Here is a 21,051-nt window from a genome sequence, read left to right as displayed (position 1 = left end):
TTCGGAATTCGCCGGTGCCTTAGAAAGGTCTATCTAACCGATCGGAACAGTTCTTTGAAGACCGCCTCGTGTGTTTGATGAATATTAAAATTTTTCATGGAAGATTTTCGAACGGCGTTCGCTACCGTTTGACCCGGGGAAATCGCGAATCATATCGCGACATCCTTCTCGCCCGCACATCACATTTCGGATGTCCTGAATATTTCGTGAGCGACATGATCAAACGGCGTCTTTGTCACTAAATAATTCTAACGTCGCCGCAATTGAAGCCGATAGACGTGCCGCTATGTGACCTGGCTTTTCTACTGATTAAGTATTCCACGTGGACCCTTTCCTCCTCGCTGATTTATTGACCCTTCACGATCGTACTTTGGCAAGTGGCACGCTACCCTTATAAAGGAACCCTGCCTCGTTCATGACGGGAAGTTTTTTTTTTTTTCCTTTGCATTTTCGAGTGTCGGTTGCTCGAAAGGTTATCAAGAGGTGTGTTTGGGAAAGATTCGTATAATTGGTCGCGATTTTGATTTATTGGCGAAGGAATTGGAATATTTTATTTTTGGGAAAATAGGATTGATGTTTGAAATTTGAACACTTGACCTTTGATCTTTGAACTTGGAATCTTTGAATTTTGAAGTTTTAGAATTTAAAATTTCGGATTTTAAGATTTGAACTCTGAACTCTGGAACAATTTTGAACTTAGAATTTTAGAATTTGAACTTTGAACTTTGAAGTTTTTTGAAATTTGATATTTGGAATTGAATGAGTTGAATGAATGGGATTTTTGAATTTAAATTTGGAAACTTTGCTCTTTGAACTTTGAATCTTCAAATTTAATAAGTTGATAAGCGTGATAAGTTTTTGAAACTTGGAATCGAAAATTCGATAATTAAAATTTAAAATTTTTCTTCAAAATTGCATTATATGATGAGAATATCGTATAAATACGTATGAAATCATAGCGAAGTTACGATATCTGGCATGCGGATGTTATACAATATTATACAATATCATGCAATATCAAAGATGAAGGTAAATAATTTTACAAAAAGTGTATAAAATAATTCTTTGTGAAAAATTGATCACTTAAATATTGTCAAGCTCTCGTTCTTCGTTTCATTTCAATAAGAAAGGGAACTTGTAAACCAAAAGTATTATTAAAACGTGGTTGCCACTCGTGATGCAAGGTATTGAAATTTGAAGCAAGCGAGTTTTTTCCCCTTTTCGAATCAACGATTTACATTAAGAGTTTCTATTGACGCGAGTGTCTTCGAGAGATAATGCAAATTAGTGAATATAATGTGCACGATCCGGATGTAGTGCTCATGAATAATAATCTACCCCCGTATTACAGACTTTCAGAAGCGTGTATTTCGATTCTTTCGAAATATATATGTAACAGTTGTGCATTATTTTTTCTTCACGATCAATCACCCTACTTTTTATTTTTTTTTTCTTAAACAAAAGCTTTGTCGTTGTTCATTTATTATTTTTATTTTTCTTCACTCGATGATCAATGACCAATTAAAATTAATTAAAGACACGATTGAATGAAACTTAAGAGATAAAGATTAAATCTGCGTCTGTCCATCATATCCATGAATAGAAATTTTCATTGAAATATTTTTCCTAAATGTTGAATTAAGTTTTATTTTTAATTTTAGGATATTTTTATAGATTGGGAAACATTGGCAACAAATTTAATTACCTTATTTACACAATTGAAAATATAACAATGATATTATCGAACACAAGAATAATTTTAAGGAGTATATCTCAGAATAGCACGTGCAATAAAGTGCAAGATAAAATTTTAAGTGTAAAAATGAATAATATGATTTTTTACGACACCAATGAAGATAGAGGAATCGAGTGTGAATTGAAGAAAAGGAGCGGGTATCGATACGATATTTATTTTTATTGTTTACACTCAGAATTTTGATCCTCGTTTCCGAATATAACTTATCTTAACCGAAGGCAATGTTTGTTCCGTGAATAACGTTCAATAGCCAAATCGTTTATCGTGACATAAAATTCATTCCATTATCGGGCAGGAAAGAAGGTATCACAGTGTTCAATTACCTCACTTGTGGTCCTGAGTGAAAGTGGAATTTGCGTTCACCAAGTTTTCTGTCGTAATTTCGTGCATGGGCTGGGCCTGGTGAAAATGTTAGGTGGAAATTATTATACACTTACTTTGGTCTTTCTCGCGAAAAAGACACTTTCGAATCTCCTTAAGTGTCTTTACACTATTAAGGAAGAATATTGTCTGGAGAAGTTTTCTCTTAAATTTTAAACAAAAAATTTTAATTAAGAAATTGAAAATGTTTCTTTCCTCAATGAATATTTATTTACATTCCTTAAAAATCATCATCTTTCCCGGATATTATTTTTCAATATTATATATTACTTGGCTAATATCGTATAAAATAATTTCAAGATTCTAATTTTAAATATATATATATATGCTTTTCTTATTTTTGTTTACATCAAAACTGAAAACAATCGAATAATAAAATCCAAGTTAATTTGCTGGAAAATTACTTAGTCATAATCAAATTGATTAATTATAAATATCCTTTTTTTTCTTTATTTACAATTACAAGATCATTTATTCAGACAGAAAGATAATTATACATAGATATAATATATTTAATTACTTTCGTAATACATCAATTCTCCGCATCGCGTTTAAAAACATATTGTAGTCATCATATTGTAATAATTTTAAAGATCCAACCTCTCATTGTACAATTTTTTGTCACTCTTTTAACTTTTAAAGAAATAAAAATCGGCACGATTATACCAAACGCGGTATGAAATTTCTATCCATCGATCGATCGGACAATCCCTCAGAAATCCCTTATTTCCCGGATTCCCTCGTCATAATTTCATCGAGGCTCGAGTTGAACCGAATTACAGATGGCGATATTTCGAGGCATCCACATAGATGGCGCGCGATAGCATCGATTACGCATCATCGCCGTAATTGGCGATTCGCTGGCAACTCGAATAATTGCGGACCAGATACCCCTGGGAGGTCTCCCTCGCCTTCGAAGCTGTATCGATAAATCATGCGCCAACTTCCTTCTTCGACTTCAAACCGGTGTTGTTGTAGTATCGTAGATTTCTCGGTTTCTCTCCTAATTGGTCGATCATTTCCATGCTGATCCTCAACATCGGTTGTTGCCTCTCAAGTTCCGCTCTTCTCCTCCTTGGTGTTAATCCTTTTCCACTCGAGGAGCAGCTATTATTCTCTTAATTTGTTTCGTGCAATTTCACGATTCACAGTGGCAAAAATTAATATATTGCGATAAGTAAATACGATCCCTATTATCTCTCATTTTATTCGAATTTTATTTTTGCTTTTACCTATCTTTATGGAAAAGTTTATCATGTTTATAGCAGATGTATGTTCGAGAAAGTGTTTGAGAGCGCGAAGAGTTAAGATTTTATGCGTTAATACGTGGAATTTGTTTGTATAATATATATGTGTATAATATATATATATATATATACATTAGTTTGGAAAGTTTCCATCAACCTTCAATATCCAAAAGGTTAATTAATTATTATAAGGATGGAGATGGAAAAAAATTCGTGGAAATATTTTGTTTATACGTGAAGTAATATAAATTCGTATCGTAAACAACAGTATTATAATTCAATGTTGTTTTTTCATTTAGACCATCGATGTACAATACCAAATTTGGATTTGGTCAACATCATTAATGGTGTTTCTAAATTAGCAAGTTGAATAGTGTACCTTTATCTCTTAACGAGTAACAAAATAAATCCTTGAAACAAAGTGGTACACTTAATATAAACGCAAACTTGAATTCGAAAAAGCTAGCTAATTATATTATTTATATAGCATTTAAAAATTAAGAAAGATAAATAATTAACATTAATTATACACAAGAACATTGAACCCTTACGTAATATTCAACACTTCTAATAAATTCAATTTATCCTCAAGTATTTCTTTTTCAAAGAAAAAATTTATTATATAACGAGCAAACAATTGATCGAAACAAAGAGAAATTCTTTGAAAAATTGCAATTAGTGGTTCAAAGGATTATTCGTAATCCAATTCGTCATCGGGATATGTTCGATCTTTATGAATTTTTTTTCGATCTTTTAAAACGTTCGATACAAAAGTGCCTGTTACATAATACAAAAAAAACTGTATGATTAATTACACCTGTCGGAATCGGTACCAATGCGAAACATCATTCATTTTTCAATCGTTCATCATCGATCCGATAAAAATTCTTCGGAATTATCATTTTTGAAAATAGAAAATATTACAAAATCTCGAAAATTTTAAATAGTTGGAATGCTTCGCCTCGATCAACGTCAATTAGAACTTGGTATACAAATGATAACCAATAACCTTGATTTAAATGGCAGCAAGAAATGATCGAAGAGAATAAGAATGAATAAAAATGTAATAAATTCGCGAAGAAAATTATCAACAAGCATAACGCGTATCTTATTAATATACGAAGAGGAAAGAATGATTCGAGACATGATTCGGGATACAATATTGATTAGTATGGAGCAGATACTAATTCCGTTAATAAAAGGGTCGTTGCTCGATTTCTCTCCTTGAACCGTGCCTGATACCTCCGTCCACGTGTTACTCGGCCTCCTCTACTTTCTTTTTCCGTTTGTTTTATCATTACGCTTTCTGACGAAGCAGCACACATAAGTATAAACAAACTTCCGGCAGGAACATTTGCTCGCGTACGCTCATCAATCGGTTCTTTTTTTGAATACTAAACTACTTACCACCACAATCTGATATAGCTAAGAATCTCGAGAAATACTTCGTTTCTTTCCTTCGAGGAAAATCATTTTTTGCGATTCTTCTTTATTTATTTATTTATTTTTTTTTCTATCTCGTCCAACGAGTGCGTTATTAAATCTTTTTTTATGGAGATTCTTTTTCTATACTCGTAGCAGGTTCGTAATATTAATTAAAATTTTTTTGGTTTTTAACAAGTGATATCGAAGTTTAGACAACGAAAAAATATCCCGTTCCTGTTCATTCTTATTCAAATAAAATTTACTCGATGAAAAAAATATATCTAACGTTGGAAATCCTTGAAAAATAATAGATTTATTTATGGTCTTTCATTTTTGTAATTATTCAGTACAAGTAGAATTAACAAAATTAATGACTTTTATATCGTCGTAGAAACTTTATTGCATAATATCTATCTATTTACTTTCAATCTTGAAACATTTTATTATATTTCATGTATTACGCGTGTATCATTACCTATCAATTTACTGCCAACAATAAATATGATTTATGTAGTTGTCATCGCGTAAAGTAAACGAAAAATTGTTTTCCTTTTTCTCACGTTTCCCTCAATCTCGAAACGAAACACGGTATTCTAAAGTGAGATTCGGTACCAATAAGACGTTGATAAGAAAAAAAAGGTTAATGAAGGTTGAAGACGTGGCCATTCAAGTTGGCCAGGCAGGCTCGAACCGTAACATCGAAAACCTGTTTGCTCGGTTAGCGATAGTGTAACTTAACGGAACATGGCGGGTATGAAGTATAGAGATTTTGCTTTTTGCAACGATGATATTCACATCATCTGTGAGGGATTGTCGATTTTGGATTTCGATTTGAAGAAATTTCTTCTTCCTTAAATTAAATTTCTTTTCATCCCTCTTTTTTCTCATCGCACAGGTTACCAAATATTTGTACAATGCGGACAAATAAAAATGTAAATACACATCTTGCTAAGAATCATAGAACATTCTAAAGCTAAGCATTTTCTAAAAATGTAACAGGTTTCTCGAGGAACGCTGATTAGTAACCACTTTCTTATCCAACTTTAAATAAAGAAATAAATAGTGTGAGTAGACTATGATTACGTCTCGCGTACTTCCTCCAAAACGAAAAACCTCCTTTTCATTTTTATTTCCTGTACACCTGTGACCGGAGAAAGCTGGACAAGTTGTTCCACGAGTTGGTCAATCATCATCGGGACGAAAAATGCCTTAATTTTGGCGAAAAGGTGTTTTTGATGGCACGAATCGCGCGTTAATTAGCGATTTTATCGTACCGTATTTTATTATCGTCCACGAAAATTGCAACTTTATGAAAGATTTCTATGTTTTGTTGTTCATGGATAATTGGATCGATGCTACTTTGCGTATTTTGATAGATATCTTTGAGCGATCAGATTTCTATTTAAATATTTAACTGGTATTCTGAGTATTAAAAAGTTATTTTTAATGAACGAGGAGGAAATATATACGTATATTTCGTTATCTTGAGATAGGAACTTATTAAAATAAATGATTTTAAAAGACTATCGAAATGATGTATCGTGTCATCATGTTTAATTAATCTTCGAATAATTATAGATTAATTTATTCAAAGAATCACTCCAAATATTTAAAAATGTATTCAACTCTAATCTGGAATTATCGAATAAATTTCGATTTCTTTTTTCTTTAATAAATGAAATCCTCGTACTTCAATCTTCCAATCGAATCATTCGAATCATACTCTTCCAATTTTCTTTCCAGTAATTAAATCCCATTTCCATCAATTTTCTTAATCTTATTTCAATACCTGATAAACGCAAAACTTACGAAAAAAGAGCCATCACTGTCATCACTTTATCCGAGCGCATAAAATGAAAAGAAATAGTGTTTTCAATTATCGCTCGATCTCTTCTCGATCTCTTTTTCTCCTCCAAGCCGAGTGACGTCGAAACTCTTTCGAAATCGATAATACACCGAAGATAAGAAATAATCCTCGAGTTATCCGCCTCTTGCAATTTCCTTTGGTCCACTTCCTCCGTTCACCAGTCCACCAGATCTCGTGACACTTATCAGTGGAAAGGATGAAGTGACCTGACCGTGTTTGGTAACGTTTGATAACCGGAGTGACACGGGATTTGACATTTCCTGATCCGGCTTTCTACGTTTCACTTATCTTCCAGCTCGAGTTCCAGAAACGAGAGACATCGAGCTTTGAGATACGATTAATGATATCGGAGAATTCGAGAAATTTCCAGTGTGCTTCGAAGCGCCAATTTTGCGTAAAAATTGCAATTCGACGTTTAATTATTCAGTGCTTTGCTTCCAAGTTTCAAGTCCAAATATGAGAGACGATCTTCGTGCTCGGATGATATTGATATCGTTCGAGAAACTTGAAGTATCTTATGAGATTAATTTTGAAATAAATCGATATACTGATAAATAGACTATATTTTTGCAAAATATATTTACATATATGGAAAATTTACGTGCAAAATATCAGAAGTAATATTTGATACCTAATATTAAAATGTTGATTAAATTATCAACAAGAAAAGCAACAATCACGATGAATCTTTAATACTTTTTTCCTCCATTAGAAAAATAACCATTCACACTATTCTAATACACGTTTTTAATTTTCAGGTGTACAAAGGCCTCAATATCGTGACCGCGAAAGTAACGAAAGAGGAACAAGAAAAGGCGCCTCACCACATGCTGAATATCGTAGACTCTCTGAACCCTAGCTACACGGTGGTACAATTCAGGGATGCGGCCATACCTATCGTAATTTCTCCTTTTTTTCCACTTCTACGTTTTTTCTAATGCATTCAGTATTCTAAACAAATATATATATACAAAAATAGCAATACTGTATTATTAAAAATATTTCCAAATATTGGCCCAAATATGAAAATCCAGGCCAACGGCTGAAATTGAAATTTCGAAACGCGCGTTTCGAAAAAGAAAGCCAGAAATGAGTGAAAGGGGAAAAAATAATTCGAAAGAAAGATAAAAATATTATTTTCCACACACGAATTGTGATATCACCCGCAGCATACCACGATCGCTTTCGTGCGTGATAAATCAATAAACGGCGTGTTAAATCGTTGATACAATGTTGTAAATACCCTCGAGCTATGCTTCTGCATTCTCTCTCTTTCTCTCTTTCATATCCTCATACAGAGGATAGAACATCTACTTCACGAGCGTTTCTAACATTGGAATCGCTCTCTTCTCTTAGATTTAGACGTCTATTAGATATCCCCCATATCCCCTCACCACGTTAGCGCTCTGTAAATTCATTTGCTGTTAGAAAAAAAGAAGAAGGAAATAAAAAGTGCTTCGTAAAAATACTCGACACTCGAACGAAGCGGAATTATCAGTTAGAAGGACCATGATAGAATCGTTGATGCGCCATTGGTCCCCCCTTTGGAATCCGATTGCACGCCCAAGCTTCTAGTTTTCCCTCGAACGTTCCTCTTCTTCTTTGGCCGATCTAGATCGACGATCTTCTCGCGAGGAGGAAGCTCCCGATCATCGTCGGTGGCACCAACTATTACATAGAGTCCATCCTTTGGGAAGTTCTGATGGACAACTCGAGGATCGGCAAGGACAACGATGACAATGACCGGTTGGACGAGAATGTGTCGTGTACGAAGAGAATGAAGATCGAGTTGGATCGATCGATGACAAAGGATAACCAGGAGCTTTACGAAGAGTTGGTTAAAGTGGATCCGGAAATGGCGAAGAGATTTCATCCGAACAATAGGAGAAAGATCATTCGGTGAGTGGTTTTATATCTTTTGATCGATCGATTTTCTTTCGAAATGTGTAAATATGTTTTTGGATTGGAAGGAAATTGTATTTCGAAAGTAATGTTTCGTCTTAATTGAAAGATAACCGATTTAAACTTTCGTTGAAATAATTTCTCAGAAAATTAATATATTTTTTAATTTTAAAAGAAAGAAAAAAAATTGTTGTTTTATGTTAATTAATTCGAAATACAATTTCTTTTTTTATTAAATATCCTAATTTTTATTATTTTAATTAGCAGTTTTTAATTAAAATTTCGTTACCACTTTCTAAATACTTTTAAATTTCGTTTTATAGCCGAATTAATTTTACATCTCAATCATCTTTGCTTCATTTGCTTCATCATTCTTCAAATTATAAAGAAAGAAAAAAAACGAATCAATTCCTTAGCATTTTGCGAAACGTGTCCTCGTTCGCATTATCTCTCGTTAAAGCGTTATTAATTTTTTCTCGTTGAAATAGTCTCTGTAGATCTCTTGATACGTGTCACATTCTACGTTCAATAAATTACTTCAATTTCGCCGATTGGATTCTCGGCACAATTCGACGGTTAATGATCGCTTATAATTCATAGAACTTGAAATAAAGTATAAGTAGATAATTTAACGAAATATCCACTTATCGATTGCAATTTTATTATTGAATGAAAGAGAGAAAACAATTCTTTATTGATATTTCAAATAAAAAGAAATGAGAAGAATTGATGGGAAAAAAATTTTATCTTTAGAAAAAAATATATTCACATCAAAAGCAAATACTACACTTTAAACGTAGTAAATATTTTATTTCAAGAAACTATATTCTTGGATATCTTAGGTGTTAATTACGATCTTTCAATTGCAATGTTTTCTTATCAATTTTCACAGAAAATTTGCATTTCTATTTATCGTTATTACACGTTTTATCGAATTTGAAGTATTCACAGGTGAAAAGATTTTTTCCAACAACAGAGTTGTACAAAATTTATAATACGAAACAAATACGTTTCCTGAATTTTCGTTTCTTCTTCTTAGAAACTCCTTTTCCTCGTTGATTATTATTTTTAGTCACGATATTCTAAATATTATAAGCCACACTTTTCAGAAGAGAAGAAACAATTAATCACGATAACGTGAAACGTGTGCAAATGAGCGGAAAGTCAGCCAAAAAGATTAGTTCAGAAGAAGAAAAATGATGAAAAGCTTCTAATTCTATTTAAATATAGAAATCCAAAAAAATCTAAATCTTTATAAAATTTCCTCTATCTACCAGTTATTCTAGTTTATCCTAAAAGACAAATCCATGGAACTTCATTGTACACGAAAGAGGGTATCGTAATTCAAGCCACGGCACTCGTTCTGTTTATCACGCGACGAATCCCGTGATAAATTACGGTAATTGTGTTCTCTTAGTCTCGAGTAGATGCAAATTACCTGGGCAGCTCGGCCAGGACTGTAAGGTAATTGCGCGAAACCTTTAGTCGCGAAATTTCTTGCCAAGGATATAGACCGAACCCGCCTCTATTGAAAACCACGCTTTCAGCGATTGATTCTCGATGCTTGTCTCGTTTCCACGTCCCGTTGGCGATAAATCAGCTGGAATAACAGGCGGAACGAACTGTTGAAAGCTATTCGATTTACGAATTTGTGAATACTGGCTACTCGCTTAGGTATTCGGCTACCACAACTTTGTGACGGTGATAATTTTGTTTTTGATACATCTTCCACTTGTATATATTCGTAACGTTTGTCCATTATTATAGGAGAATAATGTTATCACTTTGGTTAATTTAATTTCGCGTCTGTCTGTTTGAAGATCTTCGAGTTTTCTTGAGTTTCATGCTGTCGAGGTTGATCGTGAAGTTTTTATCGAGGAGTTAGTTTTAGATAGCGTATTTATAATTTATAATTTAGATTGTTGGATTTGAAGGTTTCGTGTGATGCGTGGATCACGTGTAAATATGATTTTTTTAAAATTTTGAGAAATATTTTTCTACGATTGCGTGTAGGTGATATTGATTGTGATCGATTCAAATTTAAAATATCGCGAATGGAAAGTAAATTGTAGTGTTGTTCATATGCAGAATGTTAATGTATTCATGGGATACTTTGAAAGGTCGATATTTATAAAAAATTTTGCGTAAAGACAGTCTAATAATAATAATAATTTACAATCAAAAAATTGTTCAGTTTCTAATAAAGAAATCTCTATTAATCTTGAGTAGAAATAATGTTATCGTAATGTTATAATAAAAGTTAATATAATAAGGGTGATAAAAGAAACGTCAATCATTTCAGTTCATATTAATACATTATGATAAACATGTTAAATCTTGACAGAGTTTATGAATTAAATTTGATGATTAAGTTTTATCTGTCTGAATGAGAAATAAATGTGTTTCACACGATTATATAATTTTTCATTCTAATTTTCTCACTATTTAATTCAATGGTATTTTAAAACTTGCTCATCATCATCCTTTTTATTGAGAAATGTTTATCGTTGATAATTTGATAAGTTTTCCACGGTTCGCCTCAGAAGAAGATGTTATCGATATTTATTACCTCGTTTATTCAATTTTATTTACTTTCTCTTGGTGAAAATTTTAACAAATTATCGTCATATATTGATTTTACCAGCAATTAATGTAAAAAATATTTAAGAATTCCATTTATAATTTGATATTTTTTAATTATTCGATAAACTTTAACAAAACAGATGGAGATCTGTTTTATAAATATTTCGAATATTAACGATCGATTAAGTTGAAGTAAATTTCATTTTGAAAATTCTATTTATTGTATAAATTTATATTTCAAAATATAATTTATAACCAATATTACATCTTGTGCTCAAAAGGGTCGTAAGATTGACAAAAATGAAAATGTACAAAAGAAATATCAAATATAAAAGAATACTAATTATAAAACAAAAAATATACATATCTTTCATCATTTTCATTATTATTCATAATATTATTTAAATACTGGGTGGTTTTAATCCTCGTTTAAAATTTCCTAGGAATTGTTAAAAAAATATTTTATAATTTATCACATTATACTCTTTGCGTAATTATGACAATCGCTGTTTCAACGTTCAAAAATTATTTCCTTTGTCAGATGAGGTTTCATCCTATTTTGCTGCAACGTGATGATTAAAACTGTAATAATAATCTTTGACCAGGTCCACCAGATTTTAATTGAACTTTCTTACAACGAACGAACATCGGTTTTCGGGGTCGAGGCGAAATTTAGCCGCAGACAGCTCGCATTATGCAAAAGGGTCTCCGCTGTAAAATTGACTTTCGAATTCGAACGGATGGAGAGTTGCGGTTTTTGATACCGCTCCCTCGTTATGCGACGACCGCCATAACAAATGGATCGAAAGTGGAGAGAAAGGGTGTTTTTTAATTTCTTCGTATCGTGTTTGTACGAATATATTTCGATTGTGTAATTAATTAACTATTGTTACTTTACTTTCGCGAGGAATGTAGAATGAATTCTAATTAATCGAAACGAAACTTTCATGTTTCATGGCAGTTGTACAAATAACGCAGAATGAGCTTTACGAGGAGGCTTTTATAAAAGATTTTAGCAAGATATTTCTTTTTTGCAATTAATCCTTTTGTTATAAAAGACATATTCGTGTTGACATTCGGTTTCGATTCTGAAATAGATTTCGAACGAGGTGTAATACGTAAATTATCTTTAACAAAGCAAGAGATACTTTTTTATTTTATTTTATTTTCTTGCAAAGACGTATATGAGTATTCAATTCAAGAAATCTTAATAAATAATATAATGTAAAGTTCAGAAATAAACGATTATAAATGAAGAGAATTATGAAGAGAAGATATGAAATAACAGATCAGATAAATTTATATCAGCAACAAGCAGAAAGAATTATTCAAATAAAAGAAATTTCTTTTATTTTTTATATTTTCGAATTGAAATTGATTTATATCGGTCTGTAAAAATTTTGGCGAAAGATGAAACATCCTTTCATCTTTCATGTAAGAAATAAACTCGTGGAAAAGTTACCTCGATTCCACCTGTTCTTTCCTTCGCTATCACGATCGCTATCATTACAAGAGGCGTACTCTGTGGCCATCTGTCAGCCAGACGGCAATACCCTTTTTCCCAGGGTACAAATTTATAGATACACGAAGATCAAATTAAGAATATTCACTCGCGAGGAACGTCCTTGCAAGTATCCCCCTTAAATTGATTAGCCTCTGTTTAATTTGATGATGGTCAATAATGAGGTCAAATTGCCTGTTACTGGAAGGTGTCACGCAATAATTTGCATAAATGCAGACCTTGGCTAGTTTAATTAAGTAACAGTCAATTAATATTTTGATATGTATCTCGATATGTTCGCTACTTCTTATGCAAATACACACTCCCTTCATAATTATTAGGTCACCACGATCTTATGTAAAGTGTGATAGCCGGTTTAAATTTGGAGCAAACTAATTAGAACGTTATTAAATTTTTTTAACAACAAAGGATTTAAATGGAAAAATTTGGAATGCGCAAAAAAGATTTTTAAATTGATAAATTATAAAGGAAAAACGAGGTATCATTTATCGTATACAAACATTTTAATTTATAGTTAAAGATCTTAAAAAAGAATAATTTTCTTGAAGATCTTTTTAATTTTTTTTTTTCACGAATCATTTTTCATAAATTCGTGTAATTATCTACAAATTACTTTTTCCATAAAAGTTTATTGTGGAAAGGATATTTATTACATTGGAAATTTTCATATCTACTTTCTAAATTCCATTTAAATTCGCTTCGAAATCTCTAATTTTTCGCACTATCGTTTCAAACAGAAACGCAAGATTCAACTCTTTGAAAAAAAAAAATAAATAAATAAATAAAAATCAGGCCACGTGTTTCACGATTTCTGTCGTCTCGATCATACGAAACACGGATGGACAATGGCCAATTAGAGCAGACCAGATACACATTTTTGTACAACTGGTACTGGCTTTCACGAAACGACAGCTGTTAAACCTTTTCTGGCGGAAGGGACCACGGAAATTTCATTTTCTTTCAATGAAAAGGCGACGTACCACTTTATAGAAACCAACCTTCTCTTAGATAGGAGGCAAGGTCCAGGTGTCGAGTCCTGCCTCCTTTGTATCGAGACTTCTGCCACCGAGAAATATATGCCACGGTCTCGTAGATCCTCAACAGCCGCTACGGATTGTTTAATTGTCGTTCAGGGATTTTCAGTGATGCGTGACTGTACGTAGAAAAGACTTATTGTTGAAAAATATGCATAGCTCCAAGTTGCAGAACTTCTTTTCACGGAAAGTTAGCTTTTCTTAAGATTTTCTGAAAAGTATATCTGATGTTATTTTATTCCTGTTTTGTTCGAGCATTGAACTGTTTAAAAATTTGTGAAAGGGATTGTAATCGATCATTTTCAATCATGAACTCGCTCAAAATGGTAACAAAGTTGAAATGGACGATTGGTACCAGTCGATACGTTTTCTTTTTTTTTTTAACGTGATTATTCATTTTGTGAAAGAAAAAGGCTGGAAAGGCCGCGACGTGGTTAAAGGCTATTTAAAAGACGAGTTTTCGGTGGGAAAAGGATGAAAAATTCATCAAGTATTTTCTGCCGCATAGGGTGAAGGGATAAAGACGCAAAAAAGCCTCTTTTGCGAAAGAGGAAACTGGGTAGACGCTTCCTTTTCAAAGCGTTTACGTAGGCATGTATCAAAAGGCATCGGATTCAATTCTATTTTAAAAATTTTCTTACTCCCTAAAAATCTTTTTAACGAGCTTAAGGGATTGCATACTTTTGAAATTAGTTTAAAATTAGCTTTTATCGAAAGATGAAAGATTCCACGATCTTTTAAAAATACATCTCTGAAACTTTATGATAAAATATATATTTAATTGTGATAAAGTCAGTATTTATCATAACAGATTTTAATAAATATTGGTTATTTGACTTTTTTTTTTTTGCTGAATTTTTAAATGAAAATTATCGAAAAATATAATTGAAAATTCGATTTTTAATTTTCTAAAAATTTGTGCAGCTCTTCAAGACTGACAAACAAAACTGAAAGTATAAGATACTTTTCGAAATTGATTTTCAGGAAAAATATGTTTTCTTACGAACCATACCACTGATACTTCATTGCATAAGATTAATATTATTATTGGAGAAAATGGCGTATTCCTCCCCTATTTCCTTCTCGTGTACGATCATTATCATAAGTTCAAGTAAGTTGCAAAACGATTTACATCGTTAACTTCTTATTTAATCATACTTCTTGTGCATCTTTCGGCACATTATTTTTTATGAACTCGATGAAAGGAGGAAAGATTGACCGTTATAATTTTTTTTTTTTTTACGTCGAAAATTGATACACTTTTTGAGGAGCCGATCAAAAAGCAAAGTTATATCTTTACAAGTGGAAACATTAACGATATTGTTGAATTTTTCAGTTTATTCGAGAATACATCTTTGCAAAGAATAATTTTTTTTCACATCGTATGAATCATTGAGTGTTTGGAGACGACATACATTGATGAGAATCGAAAATTATAAAATATATAAATATTTAAAATAAATTTTAAATAATTTTTTGTGTTTGGACTGTTGAATATTTGAATTCGAATATTTGTACATTACTACACGTTTTATTTAAAATTATTAATATTTCGTTAACAAATTATATAAATTTACTTTAGAATGATTTTTAAAATATATATTCAAAAATTTATCACAATATCTACTAACAACTTCATTATTCGAAACATTTAATTTTCTACATAATTCGATGTCTTTATTTTATTTTTTTCTGTCCATATATTTTCGATGTGAATCAAACGTTTCCAAATATTTGAATAACAAATTATGCTATAATATCGATGTAGCATCTCGTGGCCATTTAAATCGGGATCATAGAGAGAGATAGATATTGTTATCTGTTACACGATTATCAATTTGTAATTCGTGTTATCGATAAAATATGCCGACATAGACTTGTTCCGTCTGACATAGTTTAAAAGTCGACACAGATCGAGCAGCCATGTACCAAATATCGTGCCCTGTATACTATGCATCAATGAGAAAACGTGCTTGGAACTCTTCCTTTCCGGTTCGAGTTAAGGCAACAGTTTTTTCATCGAAGAAATCCCACGACTTTTTTGATTAATCTCTTAGGGCTCAAATCTCTTACTCTTCGTTAAAATTCTTCGTTAATGCGTTTAAAATAATAAATACTTTTTATAATTGAAAATAAAAAATAAATATTTGATATAAGATAATTTTTAAATTATTATTATAAAGGTATACATGATTGAATAATCCATATGTATATTTTAGTGATTAATAAGAAAGAAAAAAATAATTCTGTATCATAATTATTTTATTTAAGATGAAGATATTCGTTAAGTATATTGTTTTTAAAAGACAATATTTTTCCCTTTATTTATTTACTTTTTCCACATTTACAGCCTATAAGAAAATAATCAATACGTAATATGTTTATTATATTTACTTGAATATCCTTATACGATACATTGAAGAGTTAACATTAAATCTTTATTATGGTAGAAACATCAAGTCTAAAAATTTATTTCTGCTGTCGAACATTCACGTATATGTTTACGAATAATTATACGTGAGCCACGAATAGCGACAGGGCCGTGTCACGATTTCCTGGTGCCTGAGAAATGTCCTCTCCCGGAAACGAGGTGTTTCATTAATTTTACTCGAAATGTGGCTCTGTCTTCCTATCGTATACCGCACAATGCCTCCTTTCTCAAGGTTGTTTATTGTTTTTAGTAGTCGTATTTGCTCGAAGTGTGCATTTTACGATTTCGTTGTTTCGCGTTTATGAGATTGATTAAAAAAAAAAAAAGAAAAAAAAAAAAAAAGAGTATGAAGTTTACGAGAAGCGTAAAGTTTGTTAAGTTGTAACTGATACAATCTTATTCCATACACGCTTAAGAGAGTAATAATCAATAGGATGAAAAGGACGTAGGCTTTAAAAATTATAATAGGAAATATTGTCGTTGCGCGTATGTTATATAAAATATAAATTTATTCTATCGTAATTGCTATTGAATATTCAAATAAATCTGTTCTTTACTAGAATGATATTGATATCCTTATTTACATTTATATTGAAATCGTGTAATTGCATTAAATTTTTTTAAACGATTAATCTAAATTCTTTAAAACTGTTATTGATAAATCATAAAAAAAAAAAAAAAATAGATGTAATTTTCATCTAATTTGCAATCTTTTTCATCTAATTTACATTAATTCTACTTTTTCAACAAAATAAAATAAAAATTAAAATCTTATGAACTTGAATAAAATTATTCGTAGCATTTATGATATATTCAATTTTTTTTTCTCATTATAAAAACTGATTTTATATATCTATTTTTATATCTATTAAAAATAACTTTTGTTTAGCCTTGATAGATTTTATTCTTAGAACGTGTGATCCGAATAAAAAGCTACAAAAAAAAAATTCACGCAATAATAATATGAAAATTATTTATTAATATACAACATCAAAAGTTCAAAGTACTTACCTCTCTGCAAATTTCCAATCCGTGACGTTGAAATTCTTGTGAAAGTGACTAGTGGAACTATCTCCCTATTTTCGCTTATTCCATTCGCAAATCACGAAACAGTTTCACGATTATAAGTTTACGGCCTTGAATCGGTCTAAGGATCGGCTGAAAGGAAGCAGAATGAATTTCCTTGAAGCGGAGGCCTATAAATCAGACTTTCGTTAGCAGGTGGTCCCCGGCTCGGTTAGTTTAATGACCGTGCCTTCTGAACCGGCCTCCACAGTTTCGAAGTTTTCTATGACACAATTCACGATCTTGGCATAAAGAGCTAATTGTTACGATACCCTATATAATTTCGCCCGAAATACCCTAGGGACTGCTCGCTAAATATCGATTTGAAGAAGCTCGAGTCACTGACTTACGATATCGTGAAAGGAAGATCTCTTTTCCTTTTTTCTTTTTTCCCCCCCTTTTTTTCTCTCTGCTTTTAAGTTCCCTCAGCGTTAATTATTACGTCAGCGTTGAGACTCAGACAACGGCGTTTAAACGACGCGATGAATTTCTAATTAGCTTAATAGGATTGAAATCGAAACAACGATGACGGAATGTTATCGGAATTTTCATTTTTATATGACGCTCGTTTTGTGAAATATATATTTTTTTTGTCACCGATTCATTTGTTCAGTGTCACTGATTCTTATTACACTTGTGTTAGTGAATTTTTATTTGCAAATTTTTATATTTAAATTTTGGAACATTTTTTAGTATTACAGGATGTTTGATTTTGACGTATAATTAAAAATATAATAAAATCGAATAATTTCAGCAAGACTATAATTTAAGCTTATTTTTACAATGATTTACGATTGATAATATTATTTACATAGAATTTACAAGTTATCGCTGATTAAAAGGGGAGGAAAAGAAATTAATCAATAATTTAATTATTTTTGTTAACTCGTTTCAACGAATTCGACAGTTGCTTTCCTTTAACGTTTCGATATCGATCCTTTCGAAGATTCTGCGGATAGAAGCGAGATCGGGAATTCTTACTGAAATTCAAGGATCTCGAGTCACTTTCGTATCAACGCAAGATCTGTGGAGCATCGACCTGTTTCAGATACGAGAAGGAACGAGGCCAAGAAATACTAATTTCACTGAATCAGCACTCGAGATAAGCTGCCAGCTCGTGTAATGATTTATAGCCACTCCTAAACAAATTATATAGATCGTGGTATTTGATTAGTACCGAGCAAATAGCACAAACAGGCTAATGCTTGTGAACTCGCGAAATCTCGAAGTGTAACTGCAAATAAAATCTTTACATAATTAGGACTCTATTTTCTTCTCGGCTTGATTTCGATTTTTCTTTGTTTTTAAATCGTTTAAAGGAAGAAAAATTATTCAATCATTATATAATTAGGGATTATAAATAATCATTCATTCTTTTAATATGCCGTAGATATTCAAGAATATATTTTGAATTTAATTGAATTTATTCCTTTTCCTTCATTTGAACGGTGTTACATGCTCTATTTATAGAAACAAAGAGGTATCATGACGCGCAGTGCAATATAGTTGCAATCAGTAATAAATTTGAATGACTTAACCTACAAAACGGAAGTTAACCTTGCGATGAATTGAAGTGTACGTACTTTATGTTTGGCGAGTTCGTATCGTGTAAAACGATATTTGAAAAAATATCTTGCTATACTTTCAAATTTCTACATTAAAAAAAAAGCTTTATTACACAATTTTTCGATATACAGTAATGGAAATGAATATTCTATTCCATAATGAGAGAATCCATTGCACGTATATGACCTCATTATTTTTTTAAAATTCTTCAAAATTGCATTACTATCAATCGATCCTTCGAAAGGAATGAATTAACAATCGATTGGATCGTGGATGAATCGCTCTATCGAATTCAAATGCTTTTGAAAAAGTACGTAACAAATAAATTACAATTGAAACGTTAATGACGATTAATGCACAGAATAAATGTGAAAGCGTTCTGCTCGCGTAATACAGGCTTAAGTTAAGAGTAGTAAAGGGAATGCCCTGTCTTTATCGTGGCCGGTGTTTCAGCATTGACCCAGCCGCCTTAATAAAGCAGCGAGTTTTTCGATTCGATCTGTCTGGACACGCCCAGTGATCCTTTCACGCTTCTTTCCCAACTTGCCCGTTCTCTGTCTTTCTTACATATACACTTACTCCTTGTCTCTCTCACTTAACCAGCTTCTCTCTGTCCCTGTGCTTTTTAACTGCTCTCTGTATTCGATCGAGGAATACGTTTCACGCACGTTCTGCCGGCCTCCAAAAAGGAATTTCTCTCGAGTTTCTCGTGTGTAACACTTCTTCCTTTGTTTTAAACGATCCATTCATGTTTAGGCTGGTCGCCTCAGGCTTTATTACACTATATACTATACACTTCGTCGTAAGTTGGTCGAATTGTGTATTGAAATATATTTTTTTTTTCTTTCCTTTTTTAATTCTGGTTAACTCGAATATTACAATTACTATTTCAGAGTCAGAAATGGAATAATGTTTTTTGTCTCAGTGGAATAATAATAATTCGATTGGTATTTATTTGTATCATTGATAGACTTAATGTGAATCTTATCTATTCTTTGAAAGAATCTTTTTCCATTCAAGATAGAAAAATACATATGGGTTATAAGTAATTGATAAATTGAACGATTTGAAATATAGCTTCTCAAGAAACAAACAAATTATTTTATTTTTACTTTATTAATGACGTTCATTGTTGAAATATTCGTTAGAATGTTTTACACGTGTTAAAAGTTATACATGTGTTATATTACGTTCTATTAAAAATAATAATGCTGCAGAATGTTGATTATTTGATGGATGGATTACATGATTATCCTCGTGTCGATTATACGGAAATTTATTCCACGATTATCTGATCATGTAGGTAGATTAAAATTCTATATAATTACGAGGAAAAAGAAAAAAAAATAAAAATAAAAACAAGGGGAAAAAATAGAGATTACATATATTTATGCTTTTATGCGGAACAAAAACAAATATTGGAAAAAAAATATTAATCAAATTAGAATAACGTTTAAAGCATTTGAATTTCAAGAAAGAGATAAAAAGAAAATAAAAAATTCGCACACGTATCTTTCATTTACGTAACGTGTTAATCAATAATAAATATGAATCGTACTGTTAATGATTATTGATTGAAAACACCGAGTTTTTCCTATGATAATTCTTCGAGGAAGGTGAAACAGGATTTTTCGATTTTTCTCTCGATAAAGAATAACGTTCAACACGTTCTTGTCTCGTGCATCGTATGTGATCCATGTGCTGTTGTTTCCGTTGAGTGCGATACGAACGATTTTTTAACAGATAAAATAATAATCATTTTATTATCATAGGGAAGAAAAAGATTTTGTATCTCTTCAAGTAATTTTTTTATTAATTAAAAATGATAACTTACCTATCCACCTCAAGGCAGATTAAGTCATCGAAAAATGATATCATATTTTTGTATTTGACAGAATACTTTAAACCGCATTTCCAATGCTCTAATCAAACGTACACATAGATTATCGATATTCTCGAATACCTTAAGCCGCGTTCCCACGTTTCGCTCTCTGGCTCGAGCCATTTCCATTTGCGAGAAGACCGGGGGAGGGAGGTGATTGGCTCGTTGTAAATTCCCTCGACACTCGCGAAGGGTGGTTACGAAGCGAGAAAGCGCGAAAAGGGAGAGGGAAGAAAAATTAATGAGAAACGTCGGTTAGCACTAGTAAGTTGGAGGAGAATTTAGCAAGTCTCTGCCGCGCTATCGGTGAACGTGTCGCGCCGGTGTTGTATTTATTTCGAAGTTTCCCATCTGCTCGTGTAGCCGGAGCCTGACAAATGCAGATATCTT

The 21,051-nt window shown here is 31.8% G+C and overlaps 1 protein-coding gene across 2 annotated transcripts in view; it reads left to right on the top strand.

Annotated features, from left to right (window-relative positions):
- The window catches only part of LOC108002361 (tRNA dimethylallyltransferase), a 116,580-nt gene that overhangs the window by 26,963 nt on the left and 68,566 nt on the right, over positions 1-21,051 (top strand). For both annotated transcript variants that reach the window (XM_017064006.3, XM_062081675.1), the window contains exons 2-3: positions 7,435-7,575; positions 8,292-8,575. In XM_017064006.3, coding sequence (XP_016919495.2) covers positions 7,435-7,575; positions 8,292-8,575 — 425 coding nt within the window. The remainder of the gene's footprint in view (positions 1-7,434; positions 7,576-8,291; positions 8,576-21,051) is intronic.

This window comes from Apis cerana, linkage group LG11 (genome assembly GCF_029169275.1).
Source record: "Apis cerana isolate GH-2021 linkage group LG11, AcerK_1.0, whole genome shotgun sequence".
NCBI classification, from domain to species: domain Eukaryota; kingdom Metazoa; phylum Arthropoda; class Insecta; order Hymenoptera; family Apidae; genus Apis; species Apis cerana.
Note: the sequence above shows the minus strand (reverse complement) of the source record. Positions and strands in the feature narration are given on the sequence as shown.